This window comes from Oenanthe melanoleuca, chromosome 4 (genome assembly GCF_029582105.1).
Source record: "Oenanthe melanoleuca isolate GR-GAL-2019-014 chromosome 4, OMel1.0, whole genome shotgun sequence".
Taxonomy (NCBI): Eukaryota; Metazoa; Chordata; class Aves; order Passeriformes; family Muscicapidae; genus Oenanthe; species Oenanthe melanoleuca.
In genome coordinates this window covers 4,316,065-4,339,130 of record NC_079337.1, presented here as the reverse complement: position 1 = coordinate 4,339,130, position 23,066 = coordinate 4,316,065, and the positions used below count along the sequence as shown (strand labels likewise).

At 38.7% G+C, this 23,066-nt stretch overlaps 1 protein-coding gene across 1 annotated transcript in view; it reads left to right on the top strand.

Annotated features, from left to right (window-relative positions):
* TRPC3 (transient receptor potential cation channel subfamily C member 3) overlaps positions 1–23,066 on the top strand; it is a 33,224-nt gene that overhangs the window by 4,512 nt on the left and 5,646 nt on the right. Inside the window, exons 2-7 of the mRNA XM_056489994.1 lie at positions 5,114–5,885; positions 13,584–13,769; positions 18,240–18,404; positions 20,444–20,660; positions 21,177–21,410; positions 22,432–22,696. Of these exons, the coding sequence (XP_056345969.1) occupies positions 5,114–5,885; positions 13,584–13,769; positions 18,240–18,404; positions 20,444–20,660; positions 21,177–21,410; positions 22,432–22,696 (1,839 nt within the window). The remainder of the gene's footprint in view (positions 1–5,113; positions 5,886–13,583; positions 13,770–18,239; positions 18,405–20,443; positions 20,661–21,176; positions 21,411–22,431; positions 22,697–23,066) is intronic.

Sequence of the window (23,066 nt, the reverse complement as noted above, 5' to 3'; positions counted from 1 at the left end):
AGCGGGATAAGGAAAAAGGAATTCTCAGGTCAACTCTTCATCCTACATTTCTTTTCTGCTGCAGTTCCAGATTGAGCATGAACAGGTATAGGTAGAGTAACAGAGTAGAAATCTGTAATTGAAACAGCCCGTGGTAGAAGCAGAGGGATTGTTGTACTTTTTCCAGCCCTTTGCAGTTGCTGTGCTGCTCAAATGTCTTGCCTTGTACATTCCTTGTAGGAATAACTCTGACCAGGCAAGGATATGATGCAATGTAAGGTCATAGTAAATGCGATGTGTGCAGAAAACAGGAGACAAGTGGGCATTGATTGTTTGATAGAAAATAATTTTTTAAACAATTTTTTTATTTCTCATATGAAGGTCCTACATTTTAGATGAAAATATTTGAGGTAAGCACAAGCATGTTGTAATGTAGGATAGGTTTTTGTGTCTTATTTACCAGGTCTGTAATGAACCAATTAATTGTTCAGAGTGCACATAACATTGCTTTGTCTGAGAGCTTGTGATACTTAATATTAGGTAAAGGTCTTGAAAGGTGATGTGCTCCTTTAGGAGCCTTGGCCTCCCTCGTGTGGGAGTTCTGCTGCAAGGCAGAGCTGATGAGTGAGTGATTCTGAAGGTTGGTGTGCAGTTCCTGAAGTTCTTCCTTCTTTCCAGTGAAGTTTTTCAGTTCCTCAAAACAGCTGCTGCAGGCTCAGGGCCAAGTGAAATGTATCCAGATGTGGTGGGACAGATGTGCTTCAGTTAACATGGCTGATCTCCAATTCCATCCTTCTTTATCTCTACTGACTAGTTAATACAGAATAATTGGGCATTTTTATTGCTTGGTTCTGTTGCAGGTTTTTTGTCAAGCATTCTACAGATATTTTTATATTTTTTTGTGTGTGTTCTTTCAACTATTTGGAACAGTTGGGAAGAGGACCATTATGATTCCCATCTCTCCTTCCCTCTTTTTTAAATGTAGGTTGTCAGCACCCTACAGAGACAAGGCTGAGTATCTGAACTTTAAAGGCTTTGGAAATAGAACACAAGTAATTAATGCACATTTAGTTCTATTTTAATCATATTTTTAAGCCAGTCTAATGATGTTGAGAGATGCAACTTGAGATTTTTCTGGTTTGGTTATTTCACATGGCAAATAATACATATAAAGTACGTATTATTTGAAAATGGTCAAACACTAAAACTAAAATTCTAACTCTTTTATTCATACTTTGGGATAGCTAAAAATGTTAGATGTAAGAAAAGGAAAGCAGAAAATGGAATAGGAGACCTTGTACCTGATTCTTGCAGGCATTACTCTGACCAGAGCTATGCTGGCTTCAAGGTCTTTGTATTTGCTGAGGGAAAAGTGGAAGAGAGGAGAAGTGTGAATGAACACAACAGCCTCACGGCCCTGTGGTGCTGCACAAGGTTTTTTGCTACTCATTTTTTTGGAGCATGCCTTGACAATATTTTAGTCATTAAAATACCAAGCATTGTGCATCTTTATTTTGAGAAGGTATTGCAGTCACTTCAGATCCATCATTTCTGTCACAAGTTTTACAGTTAAGGATATCTTCCTTATTAGGAAACCTCTCTTGAAAGACAATTTTGAGAGGATATGTGCCTCTCTGCAGAAGTCAGATGAATCACCTCAGTGATCACCCAGATAGTGGGGTTTGAAAGGAAGGCAGATAAAATGAAAATAAATGTCGTATTTCAAAATATGCTGAAAAATTAAATGGAATGTATAAGGACAAATGTATTGTGTATTTCACATAAGATAAATGAGATTCAAAGTGCCAGTTCAGAGTCTTTTTAAAGCAAGAAGTCAGCATTAGTCAATTTGTTTTGTCTTTGTTACATGTTTAATAGCTATAATTTTTTTTCTTCATAACATTACAATAAACACTGCATTTCTATACCTGTGTGATTTTGGACGTGGAGGAAGAGTGGAAGTGTAACAGCATAAAAGACAATAGGGTCTTGTTTAAAAAGAAACCATGAGAAGACAATGTATCTGGTTTTACTTCTGATTTTGTTGGGGAGTAAGATAGCAGCACACTGTGGCTGTTCACAATGTGCACTCTGGGCTCAAGTCTTTACTTCTGAGTACTCTTAAGTGGGAAATATTAAGTGGGAAAAATTAAATTCTGTGTTTAACAGAGTTACAAATCCTCTCTGTTATGCAGCCTTTTTTATAGATTTAAAGAAAGTGGTGCAGAAGAAAAAAAAAAAAATTAGAAAGAATGGATCATGTCATGTTTGCCAGAGCAGTTTTGCTACACCTTTCAAAAAGTAAATAGTAGTTATAGCATTGCTTGTACTGCAGTGCCACTCAGGCTGTTTCAGATAGTCCAGAAATGCCAGCCACAGATAAAAAGATCAAATGCTTCATCCCAGGAGAGACCTGCCCTTGCTAATGAGTTTCACAGGCTCTTTGCTTGATGTGCAACTGAGCTGCCCATTTGTGTTCACTGAAATGCTCCGGGCTTGGACTGTTTTTTTTTTAGGATGTTTGTAGCTGCTATAAAGTGATTAAGATTTTACATTTTCATGTAGATAGCTGGAAGGGCAGGCCTATCCTTACAGCCTGAATGGAATTAGTTATGCCCAATGAAAACTCCAGTGCTGCATCCAGTGATGGCAGCGGGTGTATTTTGTGCAGTGTCAACAGAGCAAAGCTCATCTTTGAAAGATCACAGCCACAAAAAACAGCCCCTCAGCAGCACTTAGGAGGCTGTTTCTCTGTTTGTGGATTTGAGCCTGTATCAGTTTGGATATTTACCTTTCAAAGCTGCCCATGCAGGTGCTGCTGTGTCCACTTTAATGCAGAGCCCTTGCGTGCCCAAAGGTGTGTGTGGCATTTTTCCCTTTGTTTTGTCCTTTTTGCAGACTGGCAGGGTTTGCTTAAAAAAGGCTGTTTCATATTTTGGTTTGCCCTTGGCATTCATTACATGAACTCTTTTAATGCACTGAAGGTTGATGTTGCATACAGATAGAGATATTATAAAAGAAAGACCTTAGAAAATGTGGTTTAGGTTTAGGTTAAAGTTAAGAGTTAGCTTGTAACTTTCCATGTGAAAAATCATAATAATGAAAGCAGTTAGCACAGCAAACTGTTCTGCTAAGAGAACCGTTTGCACCTGTAATAAACAAGAAATCTGTCCCATGGGAATCAGTGAACAAAATATGTAAACTAACCAAAAATAGAGAAATTTGACAGACATACACCGTGGCCATTTACAGACCAATAAACTGGGTGTTAGTGTATTGTTAACCAATTAGGTGCCTTCTGATATTTCCTATAAATATGAGCTTTATGAATAAAGAATTGGCTTTTTCTGCATGATGAAACTGAGTCCTGTCTGCTTATTACTGCAACATGTAGGATTAATTTCCTTTTCAGTTTTTCTGTCTGGCCTTTTACTCCTGTGTCTGAGTTTTTCAGGAAAGTGAAAAAAATTAATTTTCACAATGCTCCCGTAAGATGGGAGCCAACTGTTCTTTTTCTAATGATGAAGAACAGAGGCATGTAGGACCTAAGAAACAGATTTGGAACTTAAAAGATTTCTTATCCCTATGTAGTGTGTGTATATATATATATATAACACTATATATATATATAGTGTGTTATATGTATTCAAAGCACACCCTCCATTAAGTCATATTGTTTATCAGCAGCTCTTGCTGTCGCTATGCCCATCAAATCATCTCAAGTGATCTCTATCCCTTGAGCTACTGGATTAACTGATAGCAGCTGGAGGCTGCCTTTCTCACTACTGAGCTGGAAAAGGCAAGGGAGATTGCTGACTGGTTTCATATTTATGTGCAGATGGTGGTGAAGGAAGGTTGGGGTATTCTGAGTACATTTGCAGGCCTTTGTCCTCTGCTCTAGCAGGCACAAATGCTTCTGTTCTTCTCCCAGCTGTGACCACTTCAGCCTGATCCTGTCCATTCTGTTGTTTCAGACCTTGCCAGGCAGTTGTCTCCTGCTTCTGTTTTCTCCAGCTAGTCAGTGTCTGCACCTCAGCCTCTCATTCCTTTTCTTTGCAATTTCTATCCAGTCTCACTGCTCTGAACCTCCCTACCCCTCTCATTTCCTTGCCTTGCTAGATGCAGCTCAGACCCAATATGCCTGTTCTCTCAGCCAGTACCTTCACTGGTTCATGATTCCAGTTTCTGTGTTTGCCAAATTAGCTTGCTCATCCATTCTTTTCACCTGTTACCCTTCTCTTTCCTCACTTTTTCTTTTGGTTTCTGTGGAGAGTTCATGGGTTCCCTGGTTATCATTTTCCTTTAGAACATCTCACTTTCCTACACCCAGGTTTCCTCTTTCTAGTGCAGCAGTTATCCCAATTTTCATTCATTAACTCTGACTTTCCCATTTTTTTGATTATGGTACAAGAACGTACACACAGACCCTCTCAGCTCCTAAAATGGGTGATGTAGAAACAGGCCAAACACAATCCACAGCACTGCAGGAGTCCAGTGGAGTGAGAGCTGATCCCAGTCTGTACAGGAAGACTCAGACAGGTGTCTGCAACCTGTGAGCAATTTAGTTGCAGAAAGTCTGCTGAATGTGTATGCACTATTGCTTTCCAAAAAATTGTAATTTGGCCAAAGTGACTTGTGAGGAGAAGCTTCCAGGTTAAACATTTCTAGTAGTAGCACAAGAAGCTGTGATCAGGCTTTATCATGTGTTGCTTGGCAAGACATCTTGAAGAAAATGTATTTTCACCTCACTTTTATGTGATCTACAACATGGTAAGCTTTAAGTATTGCCTTATATACCATCAGCTTGAAAGGCTGTGACGGATAATATTAATTACTACTGAAAGCAGTATAGTAGGTCTGTTTTCATTCTATGTATGGGAGGGATTTCTGAAGAGGAGCGACGTCTTTAAAGAGATGAAAAATGTTGACAAATCTTGACCATGCTAAGAGAACAGCAATGACCCAAGGCACTGAGTGCCTTTAGATTGCAGACAAGCAAGAGCTGTCTCAATAGAGGATACTGCTTGTCAGCAAATGGGCAAAGGACAAAATAAGTTGTTTTAGCCACAGGATTGGAAGTTACAAATTGCCACCGTAGTGAAAATTTGTTACTTTTTCCTTGTTTTCTGCTTAGGTACATCGAAGAGAGCCCATCCCTGAGGCGTATGACCATGATGAGGGAGAAGGGAAGGCGACAGGCCATCAGGGGCCCAGCCTTCATGTTCAACAACAGGGGCACGAGCCTGACGGCCGAGGAGGAGCGCTTCCTGGACGCCGCCGAGTACGGGAACATCCCCGTGGTGCGCAAAATGCTGGAGGAGTCAAAGACACTGAATGTCAACTGCGTCGACTACATGGGCCAAAACGCCTTGCAGCTCGCTGTGGGGAACGAGCATTTGGAAGTGACAGAACTCCTGTTAAAAAAAGAGAACTTGGCACGGATTGGAGATGCCCTGCTGCTCGCAATCAGCAAGGGTTACATTAGGATAGTGGAAGCAATTTTGAATCATCCTGGGTTTTCAGTAAATAAGCGACTGACTCTGAGCCCTTGTGAGCAGGAGCTCCAGGATGATGATTTTTATTCCTACGATGAAGACGGTACCCGCTTTTCTCCAGACATCACTCCCATAATTTTAGCTGCCCACTGCCAAAAATACGAAGTCGTGCACATGTTGTTGATGAAGGGAGCGAGGATAGAAAGACCTCATGATTATTTCTGCAAATGTAATGACTGTACAGAGAAGCAAAAACATGATTCTTTCAGTCACTCTAGGTCAAGAATAAATGCGTACAAAGGACTGGCAAGTCCGGCTTATCTGTCCCTGTCCAGTGAAGATCCAGTGCTCACTGCTCTAGAACTCAGCAATGAACTTGCCAAGTTGGCCAACATTGAAAAAGAATTCAAGGTAAAGGTGTTTTTGTGTTTCTCTGTCTTTGTTATTGTTTTAAAGTTGCTGCTACTTCATGTTGTCCTTAGATGCTGAAATGATTCCCTGTGCTTTTTATTTTTCAATTATAAACACTCTCATCCCATTGTCTCTTTTATTCTTCATACATAAGCCTCTAAAAGGATTTTTTAATGAAATGAAATTGCTTTTGCACCTGCTGTGTTTGGAGAAAATCGGTAAAATTGGAAACTGGAAAAAGTGCGTGTTCTGATAACCTTGCAGCAGATGGAAAACAATTCTGGTTGCTGCAGCACACAAGGATTGTTCTCAGTTACAAATGCTGAGTAATATAAGGGCAAAAAGCAGAAACATTTTGCTTTCCTTGAGGGTACTGCAGCACTGACCTTATTCCCTCTTTGTAAATTGTACTGATTTTAACTGATCTCTCCAAATTGTTAAAAATACCCAAAGTGGATTTTTTTGAATGCACCTTTTAGGAATGTCACGAGTTCCAAACCAGCTGTTAGACAGCTTACAGATGTTGGTCCTCTTACCTGGTTTTCAGCTGTATCTGGTTTTGTAGGTCAGTGCTCTGACTTCTTTATCTGTTTCAGCTTCTCCCTCAGGCAATTAATGGCTTAGTTAACTGTTGCCCAGTGCTTTTTTAAACAATTTTTCAGTTCAGTTTGATACCTTGAAAAAGGACCATAACAGCCACCTTTCCTCTTGTCCCCCATTCTTCCCCTGCAGCCAAACCCCACAAGAAATCAGACCCCAGTAGACTGCTTGTAATGAGAAAAGCTTGGCTTAGGGAATAACAGATTGCTCTCAGTGAGTAAAGATATCCACAGCATTGTCTCTGGGTTTAACAGCAAATTTATTTTTATTTTAATTATTCATTTTATTTATTGGGGTTCTACAAGGGCAATGTTGGATACCACTTGCTTGTTTAATATCTTCAAAAATGATCTGAGAGAGACAAAAGATGCATTAACCTCTCCAAACAGCAGCAAGCACTGCTTACCCTGTGGAGTACACACAAGGATTATACAACAACCTGGAGAAAGACAGGCAGAAATTGATAAAGTGAAATTTAACAGAAGAAGAAGAAAACTCCTGAAGAAGAATAAGTCCATATTCAGCTGAGTGAGTTAAAATAGAATTTAAAAATAGATTTTAAGTAGTGAGAAGGATTAATGTATTATAACACACACTGATGAAGTGTAAAATTCATCTTAAACCCTTTTTCCCCTTTCTCTGCTGAAGGAACTCATTCATACTGTGCTGTGTATTGTGTAACCTGGCAAATTAATTGAATACTTCCTCAATGTATTTATTCAGGAAAAAATGTCAGATTTTTCTTTTTCCTCAGAAGAAAAGGTACTCTGCCATCAAAAGCTAAATTAGGGCAAGCTGCATTGTGTTTTTGTTAGGCAAGGATGTAGATGATTAGAACTGCATAGAAAAATTACAGTGGAAATAGAAATTCATGGGAGACTCCCATCTTACAGATGCTAATACCATGCATACAAATTTCATCAGAAAAAAAAGTAGCTTGAAATTTTGGAGGAGAAAAGGTGAAGTTTTTTGATTGAGCTTCTCATTTCAAACCAGAACTTAAAAAAATTATTTCAGTTTTCAAAATGGTAATTCCCTGCTAGTTTGGGATGCCTAAGACCCCAAGAAATTATATTTTCTACTATTTTCACAGATTTCAGCATTTTTGGATAGCACTTACATGGCTACTAACCTTGCCAGGTGTATCAGTTTTGGCACCTACAGTAAAAATTGTTCCTGACTCCTTGCTGGCATGGAAATTCCAGCTTCTCATCAACAAAACATTCCAGTGAAATAATTACTCTCCTCATTGGCATCACATCTCTTTTCTTCCTTCTGTTTCCATCAAGCCTGATAGAGCTGAGTGTTTTCCTGGGGTCCCTCCCATCTGTAACTGCCTTTTCAGTGCTTTCTTCCCTATAGATGTGTCATCTGAATCTGTTTGGCTAATAACTTTGTGTGCTTTGTCACATCCCAGAGGAGAAAGCTTCTAATCCAGCATTTGCATTCCTGCAGACTTCTGATGCACTCTTGTCTAGGATCATCACTGGAAATGCTCAAGTATTCCACTCAAATTCAGTCTGTAGCACAGTACTGAGCAGAATTGTTTCAGGGTGGAAAAAAATGGGCAAAACACTTCATCTCTCTCGCAACAAAATAGTGGACAACTCAGTTTAAATCATGATTTATTCTCAGTACCTATGGAATATTGAGAGCCCACAACGTTTCCTCTGCATGCTCCTCTTCCAGGATACAGAGCACTCCTACAGAAAATACTGTTGTGGGTGGTTTTCCCACAGAGAAAGAACATAGGTTGAACCTGTTTGAAAACACTTGAGGGCCAGGTTTCCTGGTAAATGCTTGTTCAATTGAACCTAATACCATTGCATATGCAAAATCCAGTCTGCCTTTCTTGCTTATCATTTACACTAAGAAATTCTAATGCACAAACAGGGTTTGCACAAGTGAATTAGAAATGTGGGAAGGTGACTTAGGCCATTCATTCATGGCAGTCAGTTCCTCAAGAAAACCTGATTAATTACACTGATTTTTAGGATTTTGTTTTATTTTCCTTTTGGATGTAAGAAGAAAGGATTCAAAGAAACATGGAGCCCTGATTTTTCTTGGAAGATGCAAGACACATAGCCAAAAAAAAAAGTACTGAAAATTACTAAAAATAGATGAGGAAACTGGAGTCCTAAAGACTATTTCATTCTACTTTCATCTCCAAGCTTCCTTAATTCCATTTGTAAAATCCTTGTTTCAACCTGCTGTTTGTCCTTTTGCTCTTCTTCGCCTATTGTATTTATTTCTTCTTGACACTTTTACTCTTTTTTGATATTTGCATGCACTTGTCTTCTTCTCATGTATTCTTCTATTCAATTCTCTCATGGCCAGGGCAGGGAGTACAATATTTCTCTGACTTTACTTTGTATTTCTAGTCCCCCTAGTATCCTAATTCCAGGGATTGACTGCAGGATTTCAGATGACATCAGGAATTTCAGTTTGATCTCAGTCAAGAATGTTACCAAATCATAAAAACTGTAACTATATCTTGTCTTAATGTAAATAAGTGACCATTAACAGAGCTGGAGAATTATCTTTTCCTGCCCACAAAATACTCTGCAATACAAATATTCCAAATTTTTGAGTTTTCCTGTTCTCCTATTTTTAGCAGACCATGGCCAACCACGGCTTGGCTTGGGGAATGGCAGGGCTGGGTTACTAAAGTTAATTGACATTAACCCTCCTGCCTGAGAACTTTAAAGCTGTTACTGCCCAGGGAAGGGAGGATTTCTGACAGTCAGAAGAGCTGATTTAACTTTCCTTTGGAGTCACCATAGGAAGAGAGGACAAGGTGGCTAAAAAGCCCCGTGGATATCTCTTTATACCAGCTTTCAACTAAATGCTGTCCTGTGTAAGCAAGCTCTGTTCTCCCAGCTGAAATTGCTCTGGCAAGGATCCAAAAGGTTGTAGTCCTGCTTTCTATAGGATAAATCCCTGTTCCCAGTTTTGCTAAAAGCTCCTACTGAACCAACGGAAGATGTGGACGTGCATCTAAAAGCAGAATCTGTCAGAGTTCCAAGTAAATTTACATAGTGTTATCTCAGCTGAACTAACAAAGAGTGTTCAAGCTTGATCTAGGTTTAGGCCCAGCTTTTGAAAAGACAGGGCCCAGATCCATAGCCATTAGTGCAATTATATGCTTGATTTGCATATACAGTTACATGTGCAAACTCACCATATATGTGATTTCAATCTGGCCATTTACCAGATAATAACATAAATTTATGATTCAGTAAAATGACTGCAAATTAGTTATGCATTACTTGTGAACCTTGGTGCTTGTGAACCTTGGGCTCCTGTAACAGAACACAGATCCCTTCATTTTGTTTGACTGCATGTGGTAGCTCAGTATAAATTTCCTTTGCAGTGGTTACAAATCTTGTGTGAAATCAGCTGAAGGTTTTCTGTTCATGTGCTTCATTCTGTGCACAGACTGATCGATCCGTTCTTTGTCAGGACTCCAGATGAATTCACAGGGCAGTGCTCGATGTTATGAGTGAGAACAGAACATAGATTTGGGCAGGCTGAGATGCAGCTTTTGATGTGTGTCAGAGTCCTCTGAAACTGCTTATGAGACACAGCTTTGCCATTCCAGTTGCCATCAGTTGTCCTGTATGTGCTGGAGTCACCTGCGGAACCTGGGAAATGCAGCGTGTACGCTGATATTTTTTAGTGCTACAAAGGTGTTTGTGCAACTGTTAGTGTTGATCTTGTGGCTTCATTTGTATGTTCTCAGGAGTGAGCAGAGGTGATTTGGATAACTGGGACCATAGATTAGAATTTGATATTCACACAACACCCTAGAGGTAGAAAGTTGTTTGAGAATCAGGTACTGTTTGTCTATTTAATTCTGTAAAGCAATCAGATAGAGTGGGACAAATTTGATTTGCTAATACATAGGTAAATAAAGACCTGGAGAGGGAAATCTGACAAATTTTCCTGCTATAAGATTCGAAGCAAGAGTGAGATATTAAGAATGCACATACTGGTTTTCAGTTCTCATAACAGCATTTTTGAGTAATGTAGGCTGTATTTAATCCTTAAATTTGACAGAATAAAACCTCCTCCATTGTATTGTTAATCTTATCTGGCAATAAGCATAACTGTTATAAGCAACTGGTGTATCTACTAATGAAGAAACATGTAATTCATGTTTTTACTGTTACTCTACTGCTACTAGAAGAAATGTGGGTAAATCTCAGGGTAAGCAAACGTGCATAGCATGGAAATAACACTTGTTACTTCCTAACTATTAGAAATCCACTATTTCTTCTTCTATTTCTTCACAATTAGCAAATGAATGAGAAAACACTTTGTAATTGAAACCTTTCCCTGCAACTGGACAGGCCATGTTTATTCATACAAGGAAAAATTTGGGTTGTGTTATGTCATAAAGCACTTAAATAATACAAAAGCATCTTAACTAAACTTTATTAAACCTTAATAAGATGCCACTTTAGACTGTAGGTTAGATACAAATAATAGTAAAACAAATACTTATTTTTGAAAGTTAAAAGTGTCTGCAAATTCAGGTGAAAAAGAATGTAGTTTCTCTTTTAGTTATGATGTATTATTACTGAAGTCACTGCAGGAAGTGTATTGTCCCATGCACTTTGAAAGCAGATTTGCAGCTATTTTAAAGTGTTAGAAAAAGGTTGATTATCAGTCTTATTGCTCTTGAATTCATGTTAAGCTGTGTCTGATGATTTTCATGGTTTTTGCTCTGCTACCTCCTTTAGTGAATACTTCCTTTAGCTGTAGTGAAATCTGTAAGCAGCCCTTACTTGAAATTAAATGCTTAAGGAAGAGTGTTCAAGTTCTCACTGATATTTAGGAATTCTTTTGTGGAAACAATATAAACAACATAGGACTTCAATAAACTGAAGGCATGGTATTGGTTTTAGCTTTATTAGATTGTTTTTAGTCACTCCTTTTTCTTCAGTGAATAAAATCCCCATCTTCTTTTTACATTGTGTCTCCTCCTGGTGCTTTGCCTAATATTCTCCATAACCTGAATTCTAGCAGTTTATACTTAGAGGTTTGGCCTCTGTGATGAAGCTTTTTCTTGACTAGGCTGTCGTGAAAAACTGTTCCTCTTTGTTGGTTTGTTTTTTGTTTGGTTTTGTTTTTTTTTTACTGCTGCTATTTTCTAGCCACCATCCTGGAGTCTTCTTTTGCAAGGATTTTATCTTTGTAGTGTCTGAAATCTAACCACATTTCATGTAAAAGCTCTAGCTGCATGCAGTCTTCCATGCTAGCAAATATATTTCACTCCCTTGATTAATATGAGACTTTGCCTTTTTCAAAGTCCTAATTCTTGTTCATACATAAGCTTGCTTATCCCTTCACTGAATTTAATCACACATCCCAGTATTATTTTTATAATTGGCTCTTCTGTCCTGTTCTCCTTGGTTACCAAAAACAAATCTAAAATAACCTTACATCCTGTTGTTTCAGTGACAACTGAATTAATTTGTCCTCTATGACCAAAGGAAATAACAGGATCCTGTTTAAGGTCTGTGATTAGGACTGGTTGTTTCCAAGTCTGTATCGGGGATGTCAGTCTTGTGTAATAACACAACTTCTAGGAGTATCTGTTTGTCTCCAGTAATGTTTCATTTTGATTCATATCTGAATCTGACCTATGGGACTGATGGCTGATTCTTGCTCTTAGCCTATGCAGTCTTTTCCCATCATTTCCCAAAATAATTTGAAGCTGCTGAGAGCACATTAGTTTCTCTGTCCCATTAGATGCTAAGTTGAAAATCTAGCAAAACTACCAGTGCAAGGAGGTAAAATTACTTAGGAAAGGAGGAAAAAGTGAGGGTTTCAGAAAAAAAGAAATATATATATATATTAAGTGAGAAGATTGTGAGGGCAGAAGCAGTAAGGAAATGTTTTTGAGAAGACAGGCACCTCTAAGGAAAAATCTGCACTCTCAAAAAGTGATTTTGAAAAGGCAGTGTCTGGAAATGAACAGTAAAACACAACAAATGGAGAGGCAGAGGGCTCAAATTAGTATTTTGGTGGCCTGGTGAGGAAAAAAAAACTGAAGAAAAGCTATGTATTAATTGAAAAAGTTGGTTGTGCTGTTTCTCCTGCAGGTAAATTACTACAGGTAAAACTGGCAGATTCAGTCAAGTTTCCTCCTCCAGCTGTAGCCTCATCTGAAAAAATCAGAGGCCACATCTCAGATGTGGAATTTTTAGAAATCTGTCTGACAGGACATGGACACAAAAATGAAGACTGAGGTTTCTGCTGAAGCAGAGACCAAGATAAGAGTTTATGGGTAATGTCACAGAGGTGGTAGGAGACATTTACAAATATGAACAAAAGTACAAGCAAAATTTCAGATGTGCAAAGTTACAAAGTTATCTAAAAATCCTGAAATGCAGCCACAAATATTTTGTCAGAGGAAGAAGGAGATTAGAGAGAGGCAAATATTTGATGTTGATATGATAGTCCTTGGAAAGACTGAACAGGTATGGAAGATGAATTCTCTTGTTCTTTCCAGAGCACTCTTACAGGAAATTTGGGATCTTTTGCCCTGAATGTTGGTGTCCAAGTTTGTCCTGCAGTTACTCTATGCAGTTACTTTGTAACCCACTGTGACAGTTGTTGAGTGCGAGAAGTTCCAAGGAAGGGAGAGGGCGGAAAAGGAAAAAAGGGGAGATGTACCTGGTGTACATCAGAGTAATGAGTAATCAGCCACTTCAGCAGTGTAGAAAGAGCTAAAAGATATTTGTAACCTCAGAGGCAATTACTTCATTAGTTGTCAGCAAAGTTTTTGCAAGAGTGAGGGTACTTCTTCAATAGTCCTGATCCTGCTTTGTTTGTGTAATGCTTATATTTTCAGCTGCCCCTTGTTGCCCATCCAGGTTATTTTCATCACACTCCTATGTCGGTGTTTACCTCGTTTCAGAGAACAAATTCTGCTGTACAAAAATTCTGCAATATCTGACACACTCCAAACTCGACACAGTAAAAATCAAACCCTTCATTTTTAGCAGCTCGTGCAGGTCCTTTTTTCCTCGCCATTGCCTCTTCAAGCACGTTTGTCACAGGCCGTCTTCTGTCCCCCTCCTGTTGCAGAACGACTACCGCAAGCTGTCCATGCAGTGCAAGGACTTCGTGGTGGGTGTCCTGGATCTGTGCCGGGACTCGGAGGAGGTGGAGGCCATTCTGAACGGGGACCTGAGCGCCGAGCCCGTGGAAGCGCAGCGGCACCGCGCGTCCCTGAGCCGCGTCAAGCTGGCCATCAAGTACGAGGTCAAAAAGGTAACTCCTCCCAGCTCTCAGGAGGGCAGGGCCACCTCCTCCTGCTGCAGGGGATGTGAACCCGTGGTCAGATGTGCAACTGAGACGTGGTGTGAGTAATCAAGGCTCTCACAAGGCAGGAGGGGGCTGTAATGAAGGAGTTTCGTTTAATCTACTTCCCACTGCTGAGAAGTGGCAGGAGACTGTGATGACATAAATGAGGTGTGCAACAAGGCTTTGCACAGTTGGTCAGATCCTTCTCCTGATTAACTCAAAAGGTGTTTCAGTACAGCCAGATTTTCACTCAGTGACACTCAGGCTGTCTTCCTGTCAGTCAATGCAATAATACCTAATCCAAAGAGAAGGCTGTGTTGGTGAAAGTGTTGGTTTCAACCCGTAAACAGCTCATCTGCAACTGTTGTAAGAAATTCCACATGATTTACCATGTTTGTTCCTTCAAAAAGTATTTTAAAACTCAGCCCTGGAAATGCATGGAATATGTCTATGTCTTCTTGATCACTTAATTCCTGTTCTTCACCTTTGTACCTATGTTTATTGGTGTTATGGTGAGCATTTTCAGTAGATGCCTCTATCAAAATAGTTTGTATTTTGTGAATGAATGTTATGTGTTGAAAAACGGAGCTGTGCAGCACATATTTGACATAAATACATATCCTTTCATTGTAGTTTTTATTGTATTGCTATGTTGTTCTCCTCAAGATCCCACATTAGGCTAGCACAGAAAATAGCTACAACTGTGTCCTGTTGTGAGAGGAGCAGGAAATACAGCAGTGCCTATGTATTATTTACAGCTACCTATTTATGTGATTAGCATCACTTCCATTCCTTACAGCCATTATAGTTTCATCATCTCCACAAGAAGCCTTGTGTCTCTCAGAATAAATAACTCTCTGTTCTGTGGCCACCTCTTGAGCCAATCTGCCATATAAAATGAATTGTAAGGACCCTGCCGGAACAACTGGGGATTGCTGGTGTTTATGAAGGCCCCAAAAGATTGATAACAGAAATTGTAAGCACAGATCCCAAGCAGCAAATCATCATTTCCAGTATAGGATTGGTCTACAGCAAATAAATGCATATTAATTACCAAAAATCAAGGTAAATATATACAAGCATTAAATTAATTTAAGTCTGGAATGGGGGAAAAAAAATCAAAGTGCATAAGCATGTAGTAGTGTCTAAATATATACATTCTTTATGGTATTGCAGCTTAATGTGTACCAAAACTTTGTTGAGACTCATGTCTCAGCTTTCACACTGAAGGCTGTGGTTTTCTTTTATGAGTTTGTTGTCATGGATAAAATTCACTGCTGAGCAAAGGGCCACACAGATCTGTTAAGAATAACAGATATCTAAATAGTGAAAAAAAAAAGAGGAGAGAATTCCTCATAGCAAACTAGTTCTCTTGCAAGAGAGAAACTCGGAGTGCTGGCTGCAGTTCATGACAAATACAGTTCAGAACTTACAAGAGGAATGATCTTGGTGGGAGGAAATAGATGGTGCAGAGTTGTTACCATATTCATACATGTGCAGTTCCCTGTAAGTGGCCATTACACAGGGCATGGGAAGGATGGAAAGGTGGTCATTTGATGCTGGGATTTGCTCCATCAGAGCTGTGACAGATTCTAGTGATATCCTGATTGGAAGAGATTTAGATGTGGGAACTCCACATGGGATTATTTCAACCCTCTCACCATAGGAAGGAGACAAGGACGTGGCCTATTTCCTTAGCTTTCCATATTTCTAGATGTGCTTCCAGGTCAGGTCCATCAAGGTCAGTAACCTGTTGCCAGCAGTGCAGGCAAACAGAGCAGCAGGTCCATGAAATAGTTAATAAGCCTAGGCCCTGTCCAGAGGGAGGAGAGGCAGGAAAAAACATATGACAAGTAGCAAATGTGCTCAGAACTTCACTGCTAGGGAAAAGTAGTTTTTAATTCTATTAGTAATGAAACTCTTGCACTTAATGCCCTAGGTACTGCACCAAAGTGGAGCCCATCTTTTAAACATGATGTGGGTTTGAAGCAAAGGTTCAGACTGAAACTGCAGCCCCGATAGAGAAGGACTAAGGGAATTAGGGGAGGGCGAAAAAAAATCCGAAAACAAATTAGTCTTGCTCTGTATGCTGAATTACTGCTGTAGTAGTGCTTTTAGTTTTGTGTCTCAACTCTGTCTTTAGATTGCAAACAAAATTCCAGAGAAGAGCTGACACAGGCCCAACTAATCTGCAGTTCTTGCCAAGACAAAAGTCAAGATGGAATTTCTAAGTGAAATCAATAAGAGCTGGAATAAAATCACAGGAGTTAATTTTCAAACCCTGAAGTGTTCAACTGATGGATAAGAAGAAAGAAGATGCAAAATTCTCTTTGTATTTTGTGTGTTAATGTGTCAGAGAGTGCCAGGATTTGTTCTTGCTCTAAGCCCAGCCATTATGATGGTAGAAATAAATAACATAATCACTCTGAGTCATACAGAAAAATATTTACATACTGATGACTTGGTTCATGGTCGTGAAACTGAAAACATCAGAAGTGTTACTGTCAATTATGCTTGGAAAAGCAGCTGCATTAAAATTTGGATATTTTTTCTTTTAGTGACCAGATACTGTTCTCATGAATCATTTTTGTTCACTGGGGTTCTGCTTGGAGCTGAAAGTATTAGATACATGTGATAATGAGTTCAACATATGTAATGAAAAGTGAGAAACTGCATGGAAAATAGAATGAGAGGAGAAATGCAGGAAGAACAAGGTTTTAGGATGATGTGAGCAGTAGGTAAAACGTGATGTCAGCCTACTGTCCTTGGAGGAGATGAAGCTGCAGGCAAATACAGGTAATACAGACACACATGCAGCAGAGATGGGCACAGTTTAAAGCTGCTGAAAATAAACCAAACACAATCATAAGTTGAAGTATTTCAGTAAAGACTGAGAGAGGAGGGATGAATTTCAGAGCTTTTATGGATGAGAAGTGACACAACTCGCTCCGAGGGCTTGGAAGTGGTGCACAGTGTGCAGCTGCCAGCAGTTAAATAAGTTGCTAAGATCTTCTCAAGAGCCTTTAGACTCACTGCCAGAGAAGAACTTGCCCATAACCCTTGGCATCTTATTCACTAAATCTTCCTTTTTTTTTTTTTTTCTGAAAATTATAGCAGATCTCCTTTTAGTGTCAGATCAAAATGTTGATAGATCAGGAGAACAAACCAGCACAGAGCTCTGGATGAGGTGCCACAGGGCCCATGGGCTGATTCCCAGCCCAGAGTAAACTTCCTTAAAGCTCCTTTACTGTTTCTTCCCATTCCCTGTGGTAACAGAAGGAATGATGTGCGTGTTTCTTCCCTCCTCTTCCCCACAGTTTTAAGCCTGATTTTAAAAATGTCTTTGTAATTTGAAATAATTATTTACTTTCCTGCCTTTGTCCACAGTTAATCTGCTGTGGGATTTGTCCCTTTGATGTCCTGAGTTGACAATGAAATTTATCTTAGCAAAAGAAGAGGCTGGGGGCATATGTCAGAATGCACAAACACACAAAAACCCAATCTCTTCTTCTCAAATGGGCCAGGCTGGCAGTTTTTATGGTGCATAAGCTTCAAAGGTGACAGCCTAATAAAAAGAACAGAATCAGTTTGAGTTGACATTAATTTCTTAAAGGACTTTTTTACAATCTCTTTATTTATTTCTCTTGGCCACTCCACTTTATGTACAAACTGCATTAATATGTGAAGTAACTGCTTAATGCATCACACACCAAAATGCTTAGGGACTTTAATTTTACAGCAAAGTAGATTAAAGTATGAAGATTGCCTTCCTTTTTAAGGTTCATGCAGCAGTTGCAGAAATACTCTTCCTGAGAGGTTTAAGGTTCCCTGTTTCCATTGCCAATGATTTAATTTGATTTTCTTTAAGAAGTCTGTCCTGCTGTACTACTCTATGCACTTTTTAATGAGATTTGGAATATTAATAGAGTTTTGCAAGCAAGACCTGGCAAACAACAGTGTATGTAGTACATAATGATCTCTGCAGAGTACAAGGGATAATAAAATGGGTATCCAAGGTTTACAGTATTTTAATTTTTCTAGAGTATATGACATGAAATCTCAGTCTTAGCCCAACACAAATTATCAGTTATCAGATTTATTTTCAAACTCTTTTTTGTGATACACCTCACCTTCTTTATTCTGACTCACCAGTTTTTGATAAGTATATTACCAGATTTCTTCAAACTGCTGTGAAAACCAGGCTGCCCTTGTGCTTAACTCTGGTGTCCCACATGCTCTTGTGATCTGGCAGTTGCTTCTTTATTTATTAACCTTTGTTTTAAAGGAAATGAGAAAAGAAAAAAAGCCATGGTTCTGAAATGTCTAGTATTAATTTAGACCTTAAGGTGATCACAATTGTGCTTGTAGCAGTTATGTAACTCTTCTTATTAATGACAGCATGTCTTGGTGTTTCTTTCCTTTTCTTTTTCTTTGCAGTTTGTGGCCCATCCAAACTGTCAGCAACAGCTACTGACAATCTGGTATGAAAACCTCTCAGGATTACGGGAGCAGACCATAGCTATCAAGTGTCTGGTGGTGCTGGTTGTGGCATTGGGCCTTCCCTTTCTAGCCATTGGTTACTGGATTGCACCATGTAGCAGGGTACTGAATTTTATAAATTATGTGTCTTGTGCTGTTCTCAGAGCTGCTTTTCCTTTTCTGGCAGTCAACATGCAATTCTGCTGCTTCCAAATTTTAACTAATTAATTATATTTTTAGCAATTTTTCTCTAACCTTGAGCCAAAAGATGTTTAGGGGTTTTATTGTTACTTGCACTGTAAAGAGGGGACCACAATGATGGAGTATGAATATAAATTAGTATTAAGCTGAAGGAAAGAAGAATAACCTTCTCTGCGAGCTTTTTTCTTTTTTAAATTTCCCTAGGTTGTGCTCACCTCACAGTCTCTGCTGTGTAATTTCTTTGTATTAGTGACATGGATTTTTTGAAAGTCACCACTCAGATTCTTTATTAAGTCTCCTCTGGTGGCATCCTGAGGTCTCATGCTGTTTCCATATAAACCATTAGCAGAACATCTGTTGACTTTACTGATGCAGAACTTAATCTTAAGTAAAATATTTGTTATCCCAGCGCTAGGAGGTCTGTTTGCCAGCTGAACCATAGAGCAGAAATTAAATTAAATGCATCATTCTGACCATGTAGTGCGGTTTATTCATAAAAGAGTTTAGCTGTAAACTCTTACCTTTCTAAAAATATGTGAAAGTGTCAGGGTGCTCCCACCTTTCCTGCTGATCTCACAAAGAAAGAAACAGCAGTTTCTTTGAAATGGTTTGTAACACATGAATTGTTTACAAATCTGATGTATTGTTAGATTTTTGGTAAATCAGATGAAGATTTCTCTAGTGCATTAACATTTTTAAAAAATTTAAGTACATTTACTCCAGTGCTGAATGTGGCCTTTCAATTCTATTTCCTTAGCAAGTGTAAAGCAAAGAAATGTGAGTTTCTTTTCTATTTCATTCTTTTAGTTCATCTCACAGAGGATAAGGTTTTTCTCATCCACATATTTGAAAGGAACCTGATTTTTTCTCTGGGTTAAATATTTATTAACTTTAAAGATAAACTTTTATGAAAATAGTGTAATTGTTACTCTCCATTAATATCTTTAGTAAGTATATTCCTCACAGCTCCATATAATAGGAACATATTAATATATTTTTAGCTGGTCTGTAATATGGAAGAGTGACATTTGTCCTTGAGCTCTAATTCCCAGTAGCAGAAACATCTGATGTTTTTCCTCAGTGCTCATGTCAAATAAAAGTGCTATACATTCAGGTCAGTTGTTTGATATTGCAATTACAAAATGCTTTCTGAAGGTCAAGAGCAGGAAGTGAACCTGAGATTGTTTGCCCAGGTAGTGAATGCAGTTTAATGTGCTCTGGTTTGCTTAGTTCATAGTAGCTGGCCCAAATTTCAAGGAAAACAATTCATTGAAATAAGAAAGCTCATGTGGTCTTCTGGAAGCAGCTGGTTCCCTCTTCAGGTGCAGACAGACTGCCCCTACTGCTGCTGTTTTGTTCTTTTACCAGGTGCAGATGTGAATTAAACCTGACGAATTTCTTTTAAAAATCACTAATATTTCTGATCTTATTTTTCTTAGTCTATTTTGTGGAACAGTTGTTAGTTTTAATAGACACAGGTACTTATTTGGCACTTAGAGCTCTGAACATGGATGGAATACAGTAACCAGAGATAAGCAAACAACTAATTTTTCCTAGAGCTGTAGTTGTAGAAAAGCTAATAGTACACTTGTTATTAAGGAAAATATTTTGTGGAATTGGAGATTTTAATAATTTATCTTCCCCTGGTCTTGCTTTATAAACTCTTCCTGGTCACTGCCATTGTGCATTTGCAATTCCTTGGAGTGTTTCCACTAAACATTGCCATCTAGAGTTTATGGAATAACATGAGCACTCACTAACAGGACAGCATACTCTGTGAGGCTCCCTGTGGGAGCATTTTGTCTGAAATGGCAAGGCATCACAGCTGAGTGCTCTTGGAGCAATATCTTTTAAGAATGAGGTCTCTGGCTGTCTTGAGCTCTGAGTGCCCATTTATGCTTCTGTAATGCCTGGTGTTTCTTTGAGAAAACTGAGTGACTGCTTTCATTCTGCCTTTGCAGCTTGGAAGAATTCTTCGAAGCCCATTTATGAAATTTGTGGCACATGCAGCATCCTTCATTATTTTCTTAGGCCTGCTGGTGTTCAATGCTTCAGACAGATTTGAGGGCATAACAACGCTGCCGAATGTCACTGTTACTGATTACCCCAAGCAGATCTTTAGGGTGAAGACCACCCAGTTCACCTGGACAGAAATGCTGATCATGGTGTGGGTTCTTGGTAGGTATATTGCCCCTTCATCTTCCTGTTTTCTTGCAAATAGAAAGTCTAAAAGGGAGGAGAGAAGCCCAGGTCCTAAACCTTTGATCCAGCTGCTGTGTGCTCTTGTGGAAAAATTAAACCCTCTGATTCAGAAGTGGCTTGGGAATGTAAATGGTAAGAAAATAAGGGGACATTTTTTTTCTCCACACTTTATTTTTTCTCCTTTGGAGTTATAGAGGTTTTGTTGTTAGGCCACAATACTTTCACTGAAAAGTCAAGGCTCTACTCTCTGTGGGGTGATGTCTGAACTATATTTCCATTAATTAATTTCAATTAACACCTTGCTATTTGATCAACCCTGTTGAAACCAAGAGAAAATAACCTTAGTGAAGGGGGTGAGGATGCTGTGATATTGCAAATAAGTAAATCTCTACTCCACTGGTATCACTCACTTCCATGAAATAGGAGAATGCAAGGAATTTAAATGACAGCAATTTGGCAAACATTGCTGTGCTTTTTCATTTCTTGTTGCAGGTATGATGTGGTCAGAATGCAAGGAGCTGTGGCTGGAAGGACCCAGGGAATACATCTTGCAGTTATGGAATGTTCTGGATTTTGGGATGCTGTCCATTTTCATTGCCGCTTTCACAGCCAGGCTCCTGGCATTCCTTCAGGCCACAAAAGCACAACAGTATGTGGACAACTACATTGAGGAGAACGACCTCTCAGAGGTCACACTTCCTCCAGAAATTGAATATTTTACTTATGGTGAGCTTAGTTTTTCTGCCAAACACATCTGAACATAGGAAAGCTTCAAGGATGCATTTAGAAGCCTCTCTTTACCCTACAGCTAAATTTGACCCCCTTGATTTTAAACATTTGGTGGTTATATTTTACTCTTGGCTAATTGCACAACAGATAAAATGTTGGTGTGATTCCCTTTTCTTTTTTTTTTGGTTCAGTTTTTTGATAGTTATTCATGCTTACAAACATCTATCACCATTTGTCAATAAAAGTGTGATTAATCTGTATTTGCAACACAAGAAAATGCTGCTGACTGTATTTTAGGATGGACTTCAATATATTGTAACAGCAGACTTAGTTTTGTTACTTACCTTAATTGCAATATAACCAATCTAAACTTGTGCCTATGTAAATACACATTTAGAAACATGAGGTATTTTGATATGACACACATTTTAATTCAGTGTTGCTCTGCTAAGATGGTGCATGAATTCACATAGTAATTTATGAATTAATGTATAACTCAATTGTTTCTGTGCACATTGTGTGTAAAACCCACAATCCTATTTCTTTTGAGGTAATTGGCAAAACTCTTTATGGTCACTATGGGAACTAGGTTATATCATGCAAAAAGCAAAAGCTCAGTGTGACTAATAAACGAAATTGTTCATCAGGCAACACTTAACTTCCCATCAATAAAACACCAAATAGGAATAAATTTCCCAGCTTTAGCATAGTGCCTGTTAAGATAGCTAATACAGACATGTTAAAAAAGGCAGTAAGGAATTAGTTATTAGTTATAGGTTAAAATGGAAACTGCAGAAGAAAATGTCATGTTTCTTCAAGTCACTTTTCTTCTAACAGAAGGTAATGTAATTCATATTCATAATTTGTGACTTAAATGAAATAGGAATAGAGCAACAACTATTAGACTCTTCAAATATTTGTCTCAACTAAATTCAGACATGGTAATGGAAAAGTCTTATCAGGGTTTATTCCTCAAGATTGTGATAAATGAGTAACCCCTGTATTTCGTATCTTCCAGCTAGAGATAAATGGCTCCCATCTGATCCTCAGATAATATCTGAAGGCCTTTATGCAATTGCTGTTGTTCTCAGCTTTTCTCGGATCGCATATATCCTACCTGCAAATGAGAGTTTTGGGCCCTTGCAGATCTCACTTGGAAGGACTGTTAAGGACATCTTCAAGTTTATGGTCCTTTTTATTATGGTATTTCTTGCATTTATGATTGGAATGTTCATACTGTACTCCTACTACCTTGGAGCTAAACTAAACCCGGCCTTTACAACGTAAGTATGAGGTTTGATTGTAAGTATAAAGCCAATCAAAACTTTCAGGTTTTTCTCTAAGATAACAAAGTCTGTGAGATACTGTGTGCTCTCTCTTAGCCTTAAAATAAAACTGCAGACCTCAGAAAGCAGAACACAAAAGACCAGTTGTTCCCTGTTTGTATAATGGAAGCTTTCATTTCAGCCTGAAATAATTTCACCTGCATATATTTCAATCACGCAGACTTATGGACAACCAATTGGAAGAGAATATTACTTGGTATAAAATACCTTTCTAGTTCTTGTTGTTCTGCATCTATTGTTACAGCTCTATTAGCTGTGATGGATAGGTGGAGCACAGAGGAAAAATGGAAAGTGCTGTGAAAAATGT